The sequence below is a fragment of the Bos indicus genome, chromosome 10 (genome assembly GCF_029378745.1).
Source record: "Bos indicus isolate NIAB-ARS_2022 breed Sahiwal x Tharparkar chromosome 10, NIAB-ARS_B.indTharparkar_mat_pri_1.0, whole genome shotgun sequence".
Lineage (NCBI taxonomy): Eukaryota > Metazoa > Chordata > Mammalia > Artiodactyla > Bovidae > Bos > Bos indicus.
Genome location: NC_091769.1, coordinates 20,676,339 through 20,694,351, shown reverse-complemented (window position 1 = coordinate 20,694,351; position 18,013 = coordinate 20,676,339). Strand labels below are relative to the sequence as shown.

At 53.7% G+C, this 18,013-nt stretch overlaps 1 protein-coding gene across 1 annotated transcript; it reads left to right on the top strand.

Moving 5' to 3' along the window:
• Positions 1-7,283: 7,283 nt before the first annotated feature.
• On the top strand, positions 7,284-16,601 carry NFATC4 (nuclear factor of activated T cells 4). The gene is made up of 11 exons (XM_070797070.1): positions 7,284-7,356; positions 7,532-7,660; positions 8,748-9,843; positions 11,269-11,431; positions 12,037-12,236; positions 12,544-12,716; positions 13,145-13,285; positions 14,249-14,304; positions 14,559-14,685; positions 14,879-15,460; positions 16,186-16,601. The coding sequence occupies exons 2-11, from the start codon at positions 7,561-7,563 to the stop codon at positions 16,251-16,253; spliced, it is 2,706 nt and encodes a 901-aa protein (XP_070653171.1). The 5' UTR covers positions 7,284-7,356; positions 7,532-7,560; the 3' UTR covers positions 16,254-16,601.
• Positions 16,602-18,013: the final 1,412 nt, after the last annotated feature.

The following is an 18,013-nucleotide window of genomic DNA, read 5'->3' as shown; positions in this document are numbered from 1 at the left end:
GATTAACAAGGAAATTAAAAAATACCTTGAGACAAATGAGAATCAAAATGCATACAAAATATATGAGATGCAGCAAAAGCAGTTCTTAGAGGGAAATTCATAGTGATACAGGCCTTCCTTAAAAAAAAAAAATGAGAAAAATCTCAAGTAAACAACCTAACCTACCACCTAAAAGAATTATAAAAAGAAGAAAAAACAAGACATAAAGTCAGCAGAAGGAAGGAAATAATAAAAATCAGGGAGGAAATAAATAAAATAGAGATTAAAAAAAACAATAGAAAAAAATCAATAAAATCAAGAGCTGGTTCTTTGAAAGGGTAAACAAAACTGACAAACCTCTGGCCAGACTCAACAAGGAGAAAGGAGAGAGAATCAAAATAAATAAAATAAGAAATGAAAAAGGAGAAATTGCAACTGGTACTACAGAAATTAAAACAAACAAACAACCAAAAAGAACAATTATATGCCAACAAATCTGACAACCTAGAAGAAATGGACAGCTTTCTAGAAACATATAGTCCAACCAAAACTGAATCAAGGAGAAACAGATAATTTGAACACACCAATCACTAGAAGAGAAGTAGAATCTGGAACTTAAAAACTCCCTACAGGGACTTCCCTGATGGTCCAGTGGTTGAGTCCATGCAGGGGCTGTGAGTTTGATCCCTGGTGGGGGTACTAAGATCCTATATGCCATCTGGCATAGCCAAAAAACAAAACAAAACAAAAACTCCCTACAAACAAAAGTCCAGGACCAGATGACTTCACAGGTGAATTCTACCAAACATACAAAGAAGACCATATACTGATTCTTCTCAAACTCTCCCAAAAGATTGAAGAGTTGGGAATACTTCCAAAAACATTTTATGAAGCTACTCTCACACTGATAACCAAAATTAAAGATACTATCAAAACAGAAAATTGCAGGCCTATATCTTTGACAAATATAGATGCAAAAATTCTTAACAAAATATTACCAAACAGACTCCAACAATACATAAAAATGATCATATACTATGACCAAGAGAGATTCAACCCAAGTTCATAAGTGAAGAAAGCGAAAGTGAAAGTCGCTCAGTTGTGTCCAACTCTGTGACCCCATGGACTATACAGTCCATGGAATTCTCCAGGCCAGAATACTGGACTGGGTAGCCGTTCCCTTCTCCAGGGCATCTTCCTAACCCAGGGATCAAACCCAGGTCTCCCACATTGCAGGCAGATTCTTTACCAGCTGAGCCACCCGGGAAGCCCCAAGTTCATAAGGATTCTCCTTTTCTCTTAGTTCTGCTATCTCTCCTGTCAAAATGTTCCTCTTTTGCTTAAGTTACAGGGAGCCATATTCTGTTGCTTCCAACCAACCATCTCTTATGGATAGAATTGTTTTGTTACATTGCCTGAATTATTGGTTATTGTTAAACATTTTTATTAGTTTATAACTTTCACCTTTATATTTTATCTCCCAATTACATAATATGTAGCTGGAAGGAACCACTAAGTATCAGGGTGGTTTGTTAAACAGCATTTGCTCAGGCTTGAGGTCCAGGATCTAAGTGATGAGATCTGGGCCCTTGTGCCTGAGCTTGGTGCTGTAATGGGATGAGACTTTAAGATCTTATGGGGAGAGGATGAATGTGGGAGGAATGTGGATTGTTATGACCAAATGGTGACAGATTTAATTTTCTAAAGAAGACCATATGTATGTGTTTAGTGCATTCTACATGCTCTTCTTCCAATATAACCGATACTTCTTCTACCCAGAGGTGGGGGGTTTATGTTCTCATCCCTTGATTCTGGCCAGGGGCTTGTGACTCAAGACTAGGACATGGGCTTCCCTAATGGCTCAGTGGTAAAGAACCTGCTTGCCAATGCAGGAGACATGGGTTCAATCCCAATCCCTGATCTGGGAAGATCCCACATGCCACAAAGCGACTAAGCCTATGTGCCACAACTGTTAAGCCTGTGCTCTAGAGCCTGGGAGCCTCAACTACTGAGCCCACATGTCAAAACTACTGAAGCTAGAGTACCTAAGAACCCTTGCTCTGCAATAACAGAAGCCACTGCAATGAGAAACCTGTGCCCTACAACTAGAGAAAAGTCTGCACAGAAATGAAGACTAAGCACAGCCAACAATAAATAAATAAATGAAAAAAATTATATATATAAAAAAAGACTAGGTCATGAAAAGAATGTAGTGCCTACCTGAAGCGTGCTCTCAAAGCTGCTGTTTGGTAAGGAAGCCCAAGCCACACCGAACAGTCATATGTATGTGGTGCAACCAGTTGTTCTGGCTAGTTTCATGCAGCGGTCAACGTCAATAGCTAGACATGTGACCGCTACAGCTCCTAGCCTTCAAGTCTCTCACCAGACGTTGTGGAGCAGATAAGGAGCCTTCATCACTAGTGAATTTCTTACTCATGGAAACTATTCGAGATAACAAATGATCATTGTGGTTTGAAGGCACCCAGTTTTGAAAGTGATTTGTTATACAGTAATAGAAACTATTACAGTAAAAATGTGAAGTGTTTGTATTTAAAACTTTTCAGTGAAGGAGGCACCTGAAAGCTGTTAGCTTCAAGGAGAAACAAAACCATATTGCAATTTTTGGAACTTACTGTGAAATGGGATTGTTAATGAATTGTGCCAATCTTTTCCTTAGATTTTTTTCTATCGGTGTCTGTGAAAAATATTTTTAAATTAAAATATTTAGTCATAAAAAGGAATGAATACTGGTATGTACTACCAGTGGATGAACTTTGAAAACATTAGGCTAAGTGGAGGCAAATTTATAGGGACATAAAGTGAATTAGTGGTTTCCAGGGAGAAAGGGAAGGGGGAAATCGGGAGTAACTGCTAGTGGGTATGGCACTTCTTTTGGGGGGTTATGAAAATAGCCTGGACTTAGATATGGTGATGGTTGCACAGCCTTGTAAATATACTAAAACCTACTGAGTTGTACATTCCAAAAGAGTGGATTTTATGGTATATGGATTATATCTCAAAAAATTAAGACTATTAAAGTTTTCTTTGATCAGCCATAAGTGAGATCAACAAATCTGGCTATACTGTCTATATGTGAAGATCAATTTTGACAAAATCATTGACAAATTTGCAAAAATTAAGACAGAAGTTGTAACGTTATAATTCATTCTTATGACAGACCAATATGTAAGTGTATGTTTTCCCTTTATATTTAAAATAAAAATTATATGCATAAAATTACAATTATTAATCTGTTGCTTTTTTCTGTCTTGTACTGCCATATATATATATATATATATGTAGATAATCTGTAACTATATGGCATGTATATCTATATGACATATATATAGATATATTTATTTGCCTTGTTAAACATATGAGCATATAAAGTCAATAAAAGAAAATTATTATTTTCCAATTTTTCTGGCTATTATTGTTTCATACATGATTAATACTGAAAATCATATAGATAGGGTTTAAAAATTATATGCTTCTTTTGTCAAATGTGTAAAGTATGTCATTGATGTTAATACTGTTATTGAGAGTCTAAGAAAAAATCAAGGTCTACACTGGAATGGCAATGAAGGGAATGCAAAGGAAGGAGATAGATAAGTTAAGTACAGATAGATAGATACTCTGTGAATAAAACAGTTCTGTACAGTTAGGGGGAAAGGAAGAAGGAGATGTCAAGTATGAAATGTATCTCTAACCTGATAATACCCAACAATTCTTGGAGGCTTGGTCTATAAATACAGGCACCCAATGCCTAGAAATGCCTCTAAACATAGAAGTTCCTCAATACATATTTTTTGTGTGAATTAAAGATTAGATAGGACACATCTTCCATCCATCTTTTTACTCCAGCTATTACTATGGCAACCAATAGCTTGCCCCTGTCACCTGAGAGTACCAGCTTGCAGGTATAGCTCCTATCTTTTACGCCTCTTGCTCGGGGGCGTCTTTGCTGCAGCACTGTGGAATACCTACCATTTTCTGACACTTGTGTAAAGCTGGAAGAGTGAGGGAATTAACAGTTAAAGGGGAACTTTTGACCACTGGGGGTGAGGGTGAGTAGACGAATATCCTGTCTCTGGAATCACATTCTGTATGGCTCCACAGAAAGTGCTGGGACAATGTTCCAGTTGTTCGAAGTGGCCACCAGCTCCACATCACTTGTTTGGATGGCTTTTCCGCTTTCCCATTTCACTCTTCCCAGTTCCCCATTTTTGTCCCCTGTGGTTGCTCTCCACAATAACCTACCTGCATCATCTCATTCTTTTTTAAGGGTTTGATTTTCGGCGGTGGGGGAAGGCCACTCTGAGACAGATTCCTACATAAAATGTGGTATAGTAGAATTAGCACTGGACAAGGACCCAGAAAACCTGGGTTCCAGACCTAGCTTTCTCACCAATCTCAAATGAAGAGGAGTGTTTTTATTACTATTTTCAGATGTACATGTACTGACAGGAAAAGATCTCCAAGTCATTTGTTAACTGAGGGGAAAAAAAAAAGCAAGTCAAGAAAAATGCTTGCAACATGGTCTGACATACACAAAAAGGGCAGGCATGCGTGTGTGCAAGCTCAGTCGCTAAGCTGTGTCTGACTCTTTGGAACCCCAGGGTCTGTAGCCCTCCAGGCAACTCTGTCCATGGGATTTTCCAGGCAAGAATACTGGAGCGAGTTGTCACTTCCTCCTCCTCCTTCCCAACCTTGGGATACAACCGGGGTCTCCTGTGCCTCCTGCATTGACAGGAGGATTCTTTATCACTGAGCCACCTGAGAAGCCCAGCCATATGTACCATATACAGGTTAATAAACTTAGACAAAATGGTGGGGGATCACAGCTTACTATATATTTTTGTATGGCTTGAATCCTTTACAAGGAGACTGTATTTTGTGTAATTTAGAAACAACAAGAAACGTCCGCTTCCAAGGCCGTTGAGTCACGCTTGTGAAAGTGGAGAGCGGAAGTCAACGCTCCACGAACACAAGGTGAGAAAGAGGAGCTGTGCTCAGATGTGCGCGCTAGGGGATCGGGGACCAAGGTCGGGCGGTCGAGAGACCGGACCCGCGGGAGGGAGGGCGGCTGGGTCTTTGTGGTCGCCAGGGGGCAGATGTGCGGAGCAACCCAAACCTACAACTACCCACTTTTCCCCGGGCAGGACTTCGCAGAAATTATAAATTCCATCCCTTAGCTGCAGTTCAGACAGATCCGAGGGTTTTCAGAGTCGAGGGGAGCCCCCCCTCCTCTGCCCCACGAGGAAAGCTAGCGCTCTGAGCAGTCTGCAGGCTTGTTCATACCACATTTACGCGCAACAACTCTTTTCTCCGCCCGCACCACACCTCCCGGCCCCCACCCGCAGAGGGGAAATTGAGTCACTGGAAGGCGAGGCCAGAGTCTCCAGGGGAATGTGCGCCAACGCCAGTCCTCAGGGCCTTCCAGATGCTGGGAGGAGGGGGAGGGACCTCAGGAAAATACACAGAGTGGGGTGAGGGCGGGGGGAGCGGCTGGCTGGGCAGGAGCTGAGCCAGACACATGGAGAAACGCTGCCCAGGATCAAAGGAAATATGACATTTGAAAAGAATGCGCACGTCTGCTAGTGCTGCGGAGCAGGGGGCGGGGGGGCTGCGGGGTGCGTAGGCGGCGTGTCGGGGATGGTGAGCTAGAGCAGGGGCAGGGTCTCTACCCCTTCCCGCCTTGCCTCGGCTTCCCACGGCCCTCGGTCAGCCTCTTAGGTGCGGGTTGGCAGTCCGTCTCAGGATGCTCCTCACTCTCTCTCTCCTTGGGTCTCTCCTTTCTTTATTTCCATGATGAAGCTGGAAGGGAAATGTAACCTGAGGCGACAAACCAAAGCGGGGGTAATAAGAAAGGAAAAAAAAAATCAAACCAGGCCACCTCCCCGCTCGGCCTCGGAACATTCTTCTCTCCCCGCCGGCCTGGCTTCTTCTCCCCGCCCCTCCGGCGTCGCGGTCCTGGGCTCGCCGCCGGGGCAGCTCCGCACGTCACTGGGGTCCCCCGGGGCTGGGGGGTCCCCAGGGCGGGCCGGAGGGAGGGCGGGAGGGGAGGGGGGCGGGCAGTCGCCTCGGCCGCGGCGGAGTTCGGGCCGGCCGGGCCAGCCCTCCCCTGCGCCCTGGCCCCGCCGAGCCTGTTTCTCATTAGAGTAGCGGGCGCGGTCCCCGCCCGGCTCCCAAGTGTTTGTAAACGTCTGAGCCTAGGGCCGTCGCTTAACCCCTTCGGTGCGGGGCCCGAGCACAGCTGCGGGCTGGGCCCTCAGCTGGAGGTCTTTAGATTAAAGGTAGCTGCGGCCTGCTGATAGGTTTGTAGCCTAAGGTCTGCGTAGGGGGAATGGTACCAACACCCATGCACCCACCCTAACCGACCGGCATCTGAATAACTAATTTCGACTTAAATCCCTCCCGCACAACAGGACCCCAATATGCCTGGCCTTTCTAGGAACTCCAGTCCGAGTCTTTCTTCCTTCTCCCGCCCAGGTGACAGGTGTCCAGCCCAGGGGCCCACCCGGTCTTGGGACTGCTGGGCGCCGGTAAACCTGGCCAGGATTATCGGGAGAGCTGGAGCGGGATGCCAGCGGAACCGAGATTCATTCCCGACTAAGATTCTAGGGAGGAGAGAGCCGGCTTCCCTTGGAGGCTAGTTAATGGCCCCTCCGGGTGGCTGGGACTAGGACAGCAGTAAAGTCCGGCCTGGATTGTCGCCCATCAGGAGTCATGGACCTTTGAACAGTGCCTCAAGACCAATAACTCTTCTTCACTTTTGGGGGACAGGGAGAGATGGACCGGTGGAGGGGCTGGTTCGGCCAGGCAAAGGCTTCCTTCCAGAAGAATTAGGCGGGGCGGCCTCAGGCTAGGGACTTCAAAGGAATGGCCTTCTCCACTTCAGAGCAGCCTGGAGCCATTCTGCACCCCAGAGCCTGGTTGCCCTTAGACAAGGGAAAGGGGATAAAATGTGGTGCTTCCTTGCTAGTTGCTGGCTGGCTGCACAACTCTTCAGAAAGGGTCTTCCGTGGGTCCTCTACACTGTGGACCCAGGATGTGGCCCCTTTAAGGCATTCGAACCCAGAGCCCTCGAATTCAGACTAAGTTGGGGATTGCGGTGGGACTGCGCCCTGCGGGAAATGATTGTCACCACTGAGGGCCAATAGGCATCATTATGGTCCTACCAACGCTGGAGAGACCGTTTTCCAATTCAGTTTTGTTCTTTTTTTTTTTTTTTTTTGAGGGGGAGGGACTGGAGAGAGGACCGAGGGAGGGAGACGGGGAGGCTTGCGGGAGGGAGGGGGCACAAGGGGCGCGTGGTTTTCCCATCTCATCCCTGGAGGAGGGGCTGGAGCATCCCCGGCAGCCAATCAGAGACAGGTTGGGGGGGCACTTTGAAGAAGTTTGGGGAAAAAAGTTTGGAAAAGTTTCTATAATAACGAGGGGGCGTCCGGAGGGAGGCGTCAGCGGCGGAGGAGGGGGCGTCTCAGAGAAGGGAGGGAGGGAGTCTCCGGTCAAGACACTGCAGCCTCCTGAGATCCCCCCTCCCGCCCAGACCGGGACCTGGGGGCTCCGGCCGGACCCATGGGGGCAGCGAGCTGCGAGGATGAGGAGCTGGAGTTTAAGCTGGTGTTCGGGGAGGAAAAGGAGGCCCCCCCGCTGGGCGCGGGTGGGGCGGGGGAAGGTCAGTGCGGGGCTGGGAAGGGGTCTGGGGCTCCGTGAGGGAAGGGGGCGGGTGTCCTGAGTCTGGGGGCTTCAGGGGAGAGAGCCTGGGGTGAGAGATGAGGGGGTCAGAGGTTGCGGGGAGTCGCGGGGCTCGGGGGGATCTGCAGACGTGAGGCTGGGGGCCCGGCACCACTTTCTCCTTTTTAGGTCGTGACTGGGGTGGGGGTGGGGGTGCCGTTGGCTGCGCGCCGCCTCTCGGCAGGGCCGACTGTCACTGGGATGCGGGGCGGGCGGGAACACGGTCCTGAGAGCCCAGGGCGCCGCCAGGGAAAGGGGACATTACGCTCTGGAGCTTGCCCCTCGGGGACGGAGCTCTGGGCCCGCAGACGGGACGCCGAGGGCTGGGGGCGCTCTCAGGCCCCGCCAGGGCGCCCCTCCCCCTCCCCCGTCTGGCCGCAATGAGAGGCAGATGGCTGGGATTGAGCCGGGGGCGGCGGCCGCCGCTCGCACGGAATCCGCGCAGCCCGCGCCCCCGCCCCCCCGCGCCTCCCCGGGCCGGCGCGCAGCACCCCCTTCGCTGCACCCCCGCCCCCGGATTGGGGGGAGTGAGGGAGGAGCCACCTTCCCTCGTCATCACAGCCCTGGAGCCCCCCTTCCCCTGGCCACCGTTGCGATGGCAACTGGGGCTCCTGCCAGCGCCGTTTGGGGGTTTGGGAACCGCTGCTAATTGGGTTCATGTGTGAGTCGCCCCCAGCCCAGCCCAATGCTTCCCTAAACACGCCTCCAAACCCAGCTCCAGCCCCTCTCGACCCGCCTTGGGACCCGCCCCCTGTCTGGTACCCCAGGTCCCAGGGCCAGAGCCCTGAAGTTCTCTGAGTAGGAAAAGGTCCGGCACTTCTGGATCTATCTTCTCCACCTTCCCAAGTCCAACTCTGCTTTTGTCTCTGTGGCTCTGAAGGGCATTTCAGAGACCTCTCTTTGCTGAGGCGGGGGTAGCATACTGGCCAGGGGTGGCTGCCCACTCCAGGAACCTAGACATCTCACCTGCCTCTTTCTCTCCCCGCCTTTTGTGTCATCCCTGTCTCTGTCTCCTTCCCTTTCCACAGAACTGGACTCAGAGGACACCCCACCATGCTGCCGTCTGGCCCTGGGGGAGCCCCCTCCCTATGGCGCTGCTCCCATTGGCATTCCCCGGCCTCCACCCCCTCGGCCTGGCATGCACTCCCCACCACCCCGCCCGGCCCCCTCACCTGGCACTTGGGAGAGCCAGCCAGCCCGGTCAGTGAGGCTGGGGGGGCCAGGAGGGAGCTCCGGGGGGGCTGGGGGAGGCCGTGTTCTTGAGTGCCCCAGCATCCGCATCACCTCTATCTCTCCCACTCCCGACCCACCAGCTGCGCTGGAGGACAACCCAGATCCTTGGGGGGAAGGCTCCCCCAGGGACTACCCCCCACCGGAAGGCTTTGGAGGCTACCGAGAGGCAGGGGGGCAGGGTGGGGGCCCGTTCTTCAGTCCGAGCCCGGGCAGCAGCAGCCTGTCCTCCTGGAGCTTCTTCTCGGATGCCTCGGACGAGGCAGCCTTGTATGCGGCCTGTGACGAGGTGGAGTCTGAGCTAAATGAGGCAGCCTCCCGGTTTGGCCTGGGCTCCCCACTGCCCTCACCCCGGGCCTCCCCAAGGCCGTGGACCCCCGATGACCCCTGGAGCCTGTATGGTCCGAGTCCTGGAGGCCGGGGGCCAGAGGATAGCTGGCTACTCCTCAGCGCTCCTGGGCCCACCCCAGCCTCCCCACGACCTGCCTCTCCATGTGGCAAGAGGCGCTATTCCAGCTCGGGAACCCCATCTTCGGCCTCCCCAGCTCTGTCCCGCCGAGGCAGCCTAGGGGAGGAGGGGCCTGAACCACCTCCACCACCCCCCTTGCCTCTGGTCCGGGATCCTGGCTCCCCTGGCCCCTTTGACTATGTGGGAGCCCCATCAGCCGAAAGCATACCCCAGAAGACCCGGAGGACTTCCAGCGAGCAGGCCGTGGCTCTGCCTCGGTCTGAGGAGCCTGCCCCATGCAATGGGAAGCTGCCCTCGGGAGCAGAGGAGGCCGGGGCTCCTCCTGGGGGTCCTCGGAAGGAGGCGGCTGGCATGGACTACCTGGCGGTGCCTTCTCCACTGGCGTGGTCCAAGGCCCGGATTGGGGGACACAGCCCCATCTTCAGGTGAGGGTTGTGCCTGAAATCACCTCTGTCTCCAGCCATCCCACCCAGGGAGTAGGAGGGTCAAGGGATGAATTTGGAAAAGGTCCTAGGGCACAGAAGAGAGACTCTACTACCAGCTTGACTGCTGCCATTCACTCAGTTTTAGGAAGAATTTTTTAACAGGCATCTCCTTTGGACAGATGATTTGCCGAAGGTCAGTCACTCCCTGTATATTAGAAAAAGCCCCTGGAGCCCTAGAAGGACCACCTAGGTAAAGGAGGAATTCCTCTAGGCGTCCTCCACTCTCAGCTCTGTGCTGGATCCTGGGCTGGAATTCTGCCCTGCAATGGGCAGCAGGAAGTCCCCTTTCTCTAACTCAATTCCTTGGCCCTGACTTGTGGCTTAAAAGTATATCTGCAAAATTTAGATGAAGTAGCATGTGTTTGCAAGTCAAAGAATTCATGTTCAAACAAGCAGTTCTTACTGCCCTTCTACACTTCTCACCCTCAAAGAACCGTGTCTATTTCTATAATCCTAAATCTTGGATGTCAGATTGAGCTGGTTTCATCCAGAAAAATTTCCTGGGGGAAAGAAACTTTAACACCCATTCCTCTGGGCTCCTGTAGGGCAGGGTTTCTCAGCCTCAGCACTCCTGATACTTTGAGCAGAATAATTCTTTGTTGTGTCGGTTGAGCTGGACATTGTAGAATGTTTAGCAGCATCCTGGCCTCTATCCACTCTCCTAGTTGTAACAACTTTTTAGTTGTTTCCAAACATTGCCGAGTATCACCTGCGGGCACTTACCAGTTGAGATCCCCTGGCGCAGAGTGTCTGGGTGCTCACTACAGGGAAGTTGCACATCTGTATCCCCAGCTCTCTGGAACCCACCCGTCCAGCTCCAACTAGTGGAAAGTGTGCTGGCCTGGGAAGGGATGCGATCAGGCCCTGCTCTGTTAGTTGCTGGCTTGCTTAGCCCACTATGTTCTACTTGAAATGCGAGATCTTAGCTCCTGATCACTAGACCAGGAATGGAACCTGTGCCTCCTGCAGTGAAAGCTTAGAATCCTAACCACTGGACCACCAGGGAATTCCCTGAATTTGTGCTTCTTTATTTGACTCTTCCCATCTAGGAACCCCATCTTGGGGTTCCTCTGTATCCAGGGGAACCCTTGCCCCACCCCCACCAGACCCAGTGTTCAGAGCTGGGAAGAAGGGAGTCTCACTCCTGGTGTCCCCCACCCCCCTATCTCGAGGGCCTCTGAGAGGCCTGTCCCATAGTGCCCCTGATTATAGGCTTGTGGACCATTTTACTTCTGCTCTGACTTCCTTTCTCTCAAACCCACCCCGCCCCTTCCTCCATCACACCCCTGGGAGTTGGGACCCAGGGTTGCCCTGACTCAGGTCTGAGGCTGCAGGTGATCAGTGCTTCTCTGTGTCTCTCTCCAGGACCTCTGCCCTACCCCCACTCGACTGGCCTTTGCCCAGCCAGTATGAGCAGCTGGAGCTGAGGATCGAGGTACAGCCCAGAGCCCACCACCGGGCCCACTATGAGACAGAGGGCAGCCGGGGAGCTGTCAAAGCAGCCCCTGGTGGTCACCCTGTAGTGAAGGTAAGTGGTAGAAGCCAGGCCTGATAGCCTGTCTCTTCTCCAGTCCCAGATCCCTGCAGATGGGCCGCAGCTGTGCAGACCCATGGCACTGCCCTTTCCCACACTCCCTCTCAGCAATGACCCTGCAGGCGGCCTGGGGGAGGGACTAGTGCTGGGGAGGAAGGGTGCACTTCAGGGACCCGGATGTACTTTCTACTCTTCTGTGCCTCCACCCCCACTCCATTCATCCCATGGGACACCAGCCTCCTCTCTACTCTGGAAAATGGTGGGCTGCCAGATGTGGGGGAGGGGTTAGGCTGAGGCCAAAGTTCACTGGGAGTTAGGTTGTCTCTGTCCACTTGGGCCAGTCTCTCTTGGAAGATTTTCCCCTTCACCCAGCCCAGTTTGGGCCTCATTCCAAGAATAACACTGTGAACTCCAGGCCACGTTTTCTCCCCAGCTGGTGGAGAGTTGGTGCCCAATCCCCCCTGGGAATCCCTTCCAGGATGTCCTTTATCTTTCACTCCTCTGGAGTGGTGGGGGGTGGGGGGACTGAAAACTTGGGTGTGGGTGAAGGATGAGACAGGGGAAATTTCAGCCGGGTGGCCTCCGTCTCCCTCTGCCAGCTCCTGGGCTACAGCGAGAAGCCCCTGACCCTGCAGATGTTCATCGGCACGGCGGACGAGAGGAACCTGCGGCCCCACGCTTTCTATCAGGTGCACCGCATCACCGGCAAGATGGTGGCCACGGCCAGCTACGAAGCCGTAGTCAGCGGCACCAAGGTGCTGGAGATGACCCTGCTCCCTGAGAACAACATGGCAGCCAAGTAGGTTCTCACTCCATCTCCTTCTGGTCTCCGGGCTTTAGGACTAGCCTTTTCCATGGGGCCTAAGCTAGGCCAACTCTTCCTCTCCCCAGAGGAGTTAGACATCATCCCTAGGAGGTGTCAGGCCCTCTTACTATCTAGAGGAGGACTTTGGGGGTGGGGAGCACTCTGGGTTAAAACAGCCACCCCCATAATCTCCCAGAGAAGGTCATTTAGGGCTTTGGATGGAGGATGGGGACTCCCTTCTTGGGAGGCATCCCCTTCTGGCCTCAGATGGGAGGGCTTGCCTTCCGTTCTTTGGCTTCAGCATTGACTGTGCCGGAATCCTGAAGCTGCGGAATTCAGATATTGAACTGCGGAAGGGCGAGACGGACATTGGGCGCAAGAACACACGCGTGCGGCTGGTGTTCCGAGTACACGTGCCCCAAGGCAGCGGGAAGGTTGTCTCGGTGCAGACAGCATCGGTACCCATCGAGTGCTGTGAGCAAAGAGGCCCTGTGCCATCCTTCTGTCTCTGGCTAACTTCTTGTCCGTGTGTCTGTCTGCCCATGGCCTCCGCAGTGTGCCGTGCCTGGCTGGTCCCCTAAGGGACCCAGCCTTTATTTCTATTGTGGGTGGGCTGGGGGAAGTGTTCTATTTTACCCCGGCTGCAGATTCGGCCCCTAGGCTGGACCAGAGCAACCCTAGCCTCCATCTGCCCCTGGGCAGCCCCTTGGCCTCTCTCTCCGCCCAGGAGGGGTTCCTTACCTGGCCTGTGTGACCCCAGGAAGACTGTTGTTTTTCTTGTGTGTCCGCCGCTGAGGAGGGCTCCTTCAGGCTCTGTGGCAGTTATCCTAGGCAGGGTGGGGGCGCAGGAGCCTGTCCTCTCCATAGCAGCCCAGCCAGGCCTTTCCTGCACTGCTCTGCAGCCCAGCGATCAGCTCAGGAGCTGCCCCAGGTGGAGGCCTACAGCCCCAGTGCTTGCTCTGTCAGGGGAGGGGAGGAGCTCGTGCTGACTGGCTCCAACTTCCTGCCAGACTCCAAGGTGGTGTTCATCGAGAGGGGCCCTGGTGAGTACCCATTCTGGGAGGAAGAGCTTGGAACGGGGAGGGTGAACAGTCTCTGCACTAGCAAGTGGAGCCTCAATTTCCTTATCTGTAAAATGGAACGGAAAGATGCCCTTCCTCTTGCACTGCTTCCCCTGCATATGACAGCCATCTGAAATGCTCAAGATGGTGAATAAATGTAAGAAATACACATTCTTTTTATTAAAGATGAGTCAGCTGTGAGCTAATTTACCCTCATGTGGACGGGGAAGATGAGAAAGGAAGAGGGGACTATACCCTGAGCCCTATGGGACTCATAGCCCTATACTATGGGACTATGGGACTATAGCCCTATGGGACTATACCCGTAGCCCTCAGGGACTATGCCAGACCCTGAGCCCCTCCTGAGTTTCCGGACTGGCAGCACAGCTATGATGACAAGAGCCTGTGAGGCATCCAGCATAGAGCTGCAGGGGTGAGAAGGGAAGACTGAGGGGCCCAGTTACACCCCCCAGCCTGAGGCTCAGCTCGCCCCTAACCCTGCCTGCTCAGAGCCCCAGCCCCTGCCTTCAAGTTTAGCACCCTAGGACCATATCAGAGCAGAGTCAGAGGTTCTGGGTCCTGAGACTTGGAGTCTTATTGACTCCCTTCAAGCTGAGACCCTTTCCTACCCTTGAACTTCTTTCCAGCTCTATCATGCGAGGGGATGATGTTTGGAGTTGGGTGGGAGGGCTCAGGAGTTTTTTATGGTCCCTGGATTGGTCCTGCCATTCCTCTTGGCTCAACTGATGGCTTGAGATCTTGGAGACAGTTGTAAACCCGGCCTGTTCCATTCGATTGAGTAAACAGGCAGTGGGCTGTTCCATTCGATTGAGGAAACAGGCTTTGTTAGGACCTTCTGAGTGTGGCCTTAGCTCAGCAAGAGGGGAAATGGCAGTGGGCAGGGACTGTGGGGCTGGGCTGGAGCTCCCTGTTCTTTCTGCACAGATGGAAAGTTGCAATGGGAGGAGGAGGCCACGGTGAACCGGTTGCAGAGCAATGAGGTACCCGTGTTCCTAGGGTCTCCACCCTGGGGGTGGGAGAAGTCAGGAAATTCTCAGCTGACTCCCTTGCCTTGGGAGTGGACTCCAGAAGTGACCTGTTCTTTGCTAGAGGAGGCATCCTGGCCATTCTGGAAGCAGGGACACCTCTGGGGGATGAATTTTGCTCCTTCGCAAATGGAAAAAGCCAGGAGGTGGTGTTTGGGTTGAGCCTAGATCCCAGAGGGCTCCGTGCCTCATCCTCTGCTCCTCCCCAGGTGACTCTGACCCTGGCCGTCCCTGAGTACAGCAACAAGCGCGTGTCCCGGCCGGTCCAGGTCTACTTTTACGTCTCCAATGGGCGGAGGAAGCGCAGTCCTACCCAGAGTTTCAAGTTCCTGCCTGGTGCGTTCTGGTACAGCCTGTGGTGGCAGGTTGGGATGTGGGGGCTAAGGCAGGGGCAGAGGGATGCAGTGCCCCATGGGGAGGGGCTAAGGGCTGGATGAAACCTGGGCTGGAGAGGTGGGGTCAGCGGGTATGTGGTGGGGAGACTGCCAGCCCTCTCACCAGCATGTCCTCCTGCTTCCCCTCCATCCAGTGATCTTCAAGGAGGAGCCTCTGCCGGATGCATCTCTCCGGGGCTTCCCCTCAGCATCGGGCCCCCCCTTTGGCTCTGACATGGACTTCTCACCACCCAGGCCCCCCTACCCCTCCTATCCCCATGAAGACCCTGCTTATGAAACTCCTTACCTGTCAGAAGGCTTCAGCTATGGCACGCCCCCTCTGTACCCCCAGACGGGGCCCCCACCATCCTACAGACCCGGCCTGCGGATGTTCCCTGAGACTGGGGGTGCCACAGGTTGTGCCCGCCCACCTCCAGTCTCTCTCCTTCCCCGGCCCTTCCCTAGTGACCCCTATGGAGGACGGGGCTCCCCCTTTCCCCTGGGGCTGCAGTTCCCTCCTCCCTCCCCCTTCCGGCCCCCGATGCCTTCATCCCCACCACTTGAAGGCCCCTTCCCTCCCCAGGGCAGTGTTCACCCCCCACCTGCTGAGGGATACAGTGAGGTAGGGCCAAGCTACGGCCCTGGGGAGGGGGCTCCGGAGCAGGAGAAATCCAGGGGTGGCTACGGCAGCGGCTTCCGAGACAGTGTCCCTATCCAGGGTATCACGCTGGAGGAAGGTGGGTGTGGGACCCGGGGCTGCGAGTGTGAGTGTGTGCAAGAGGTTGCTCTGCATGTTTACTGAGGGCTGGAGTTTGGCTTTCCAGAGACTGGGCCCTGATGGCCCCTCGGGGCCAGTTGGAGGGCCTCAGGAGGCAAGTGCCTGGTGCGTGTGGCCAGCTGACTCCGGTTAACTTAATTCTGAAGGGGGCAGGGAGTACCTGCCCCACCCTTCTGCCTAGGCCCTCGACCCCAGATCACAAAGACACAGGGCTAGAAGTACTTGCAAGACCATTCAATCTAGCTCCCTCAATTTGCAGATTCAGACACTGAGTTTCAGAGAGGGGCAGTGGTTTGCTGGTGTTCAGTCAAGTTTTCCCTTGTCTCACCTCCCCCCAAACATGGTGACTGTGGTCTTGAGTGGCGATGAGGACACTTATTTCTACTCTTCTTCTTCCCATCGGCTACACCCACTTCCGGCCCTGCTGACAGTGCGGGCTGAGCCAGCAGGAAGGGGCTGGCATGAGGGCCCGAGAGCCCACGTGGACAGAGTTGAGCAAGATTTGATTGAGAGCAGGTGTTAGGACACAGTGGGGAAACTGAGGCCCAGTGGAAGAGAAGCCAGCCAGTGCAGGAGAAATCTAGAGGCATCCTAGAGGGAGGCCTGCCTGGAATGGATTGGGGGTCTCTGGAAAAGGAGGCGACCTGCCCTGCTCCCAGTCTCTCAACTGCCCCTCCTTTACAGTGAGTGAGATCATTGGCCGAGACCTGAGTGGCTTCCCTGCACCTCCTGGAGAAGAGCCTCCCGCCTGAACCATCGCCTGGCACCCTGCTCCCAGCCCTACCCACTTTCCCTTGTCCTGGGGTGGTGGTTCCAGAGGCTTGGGGGCCAATCTGGTTCCGTTTTCCCTAGCTCTCGCCTCCTCTCCCTTGCCCTCTCTCCCCTCCTCTAGCTGAGGTGTGGCCCCTGATCTGGTGCTGCCTTGAAGGGGTGGGAGCAGGAGAGTGTGGAGGACTGGGGTGGGGGTGGACTCTGGGTGGGGCCTGCACACGAGGACTGGAGGGTTGCCGGGAGCAAAGGCCCTGTCTAGACTGTGTACAGGCCTCGGCGAGGGGAGGCCCGGACAGGCTAATGGCTAATAAACTGCTCGCTGACTAGTGCTTCCGGCTCCAGAACTCTTTGGAGAGAGAGATATGGGGCAGCTTACTCTAGCCCTGGCTGGAGGAAGCTTAGAACCTGGTAAGGGGTGGGCTGTGGCTGGGAAGACCGCATCCCAGAGTCATGGTGCAGGGGGCTGGGGAGGGTTTGAAGGGTCCCAGAGGCTCCTTAGGGGGTTTCCTTGGTGGTGCAGTGGTAAAGAATCTGCCTGTCAATACAAGAGACACTGGTCTATCCCTGGGTTGAGAAGATCCCCTGGAGAAGGAAATGGCAACCCACTTCTATCTTCTTGCCTGGGAAGTGCCGTGGACAGAGGAGCATGGCGGGCTCTAGTCCATAGGGTCACAAAGCATCAGACACAGCTTAGGGACTAAACAATACCAACAACAGAGCCTCCCCCTGACCCACCAGGGCAAGGTTGGGAGCGAGAGCTTGTAAACCTCTCCTCCCTGGGGATTCAGATTCCTTTAGGAGCTTTGGGAAAATGTGTGTATTTTCAAGTTACTTTCTCTTACTATCACTGAGATGATTCTGATTCATAGCCAGGGTCAGGAAACACCTGTCTAGTCCCTCTCCCTCATTTATCAAGGAGAGCTCAAAGGTTCAGAGAGGGAAATGGACTTGCCCTTTATAACACAGCTAATCAATAGCAGGTTGAACGCTACACTCCTGGGCTCCTGCCCCCAGCCCACCCTCAGATGTCCTAACCCATGGGGGTCAGGCCCCCGAAGCTTATTTCTCTGGAGCAGAGTAGGGGCTGAGGGAGGAATGGCCTGGGCCCATCTGTGCTCTGGATTCTGCCCTCTTCGGGGACTGTGAAGACATTTGGGAAAGATCTATGCTTCAGAGGTAGATTGAAGGAAGCTAAGCAGCTCCCTGGGAGCCCTGGCTTTGCCTGAACTCCGGCCGGCTCTATATGTGCAGCTATCACCACTGACAAGCCCAGCCTGGGAAAGCTGGATGGCCCCCTGTCTTCACAGCCTAGGGGGCCCAAGTCCCAGTGGGTTGGGGAGAGCCTGGCACACAGCAGGGGCCATGGCCCAGAGATATTCAGGTATTAGGAACTTGCCTTGCCTCAAGGCTGGTGGGGCCTCTCTGTGTCCAGTGTGTCCAGACAGGCTTGGCAAGTCCCCATGTATTCAGGAGTGGGTGTGACAGAAGCTGGCTCTGGAATGGAGGACAAGAGAACCAGGGTGACCTCTGGTCTGGTCATTGCTGATTTGCAATGAATTTGCTTTATCTTCCTGAACACAAACTGCTGCGAACCAGACTGACATCAGGTGATTGGCTCGCTGGGGCATGGCTGCTCCTCAAAGGTATCCTCCAGCAGGGCTAGTGTGGTCACCCAGTGCTCCCACGGCAGGAGGGACCCAGGGCGCACATGTCCTAGCCAGCACTCTTCAACTCCCCCTGC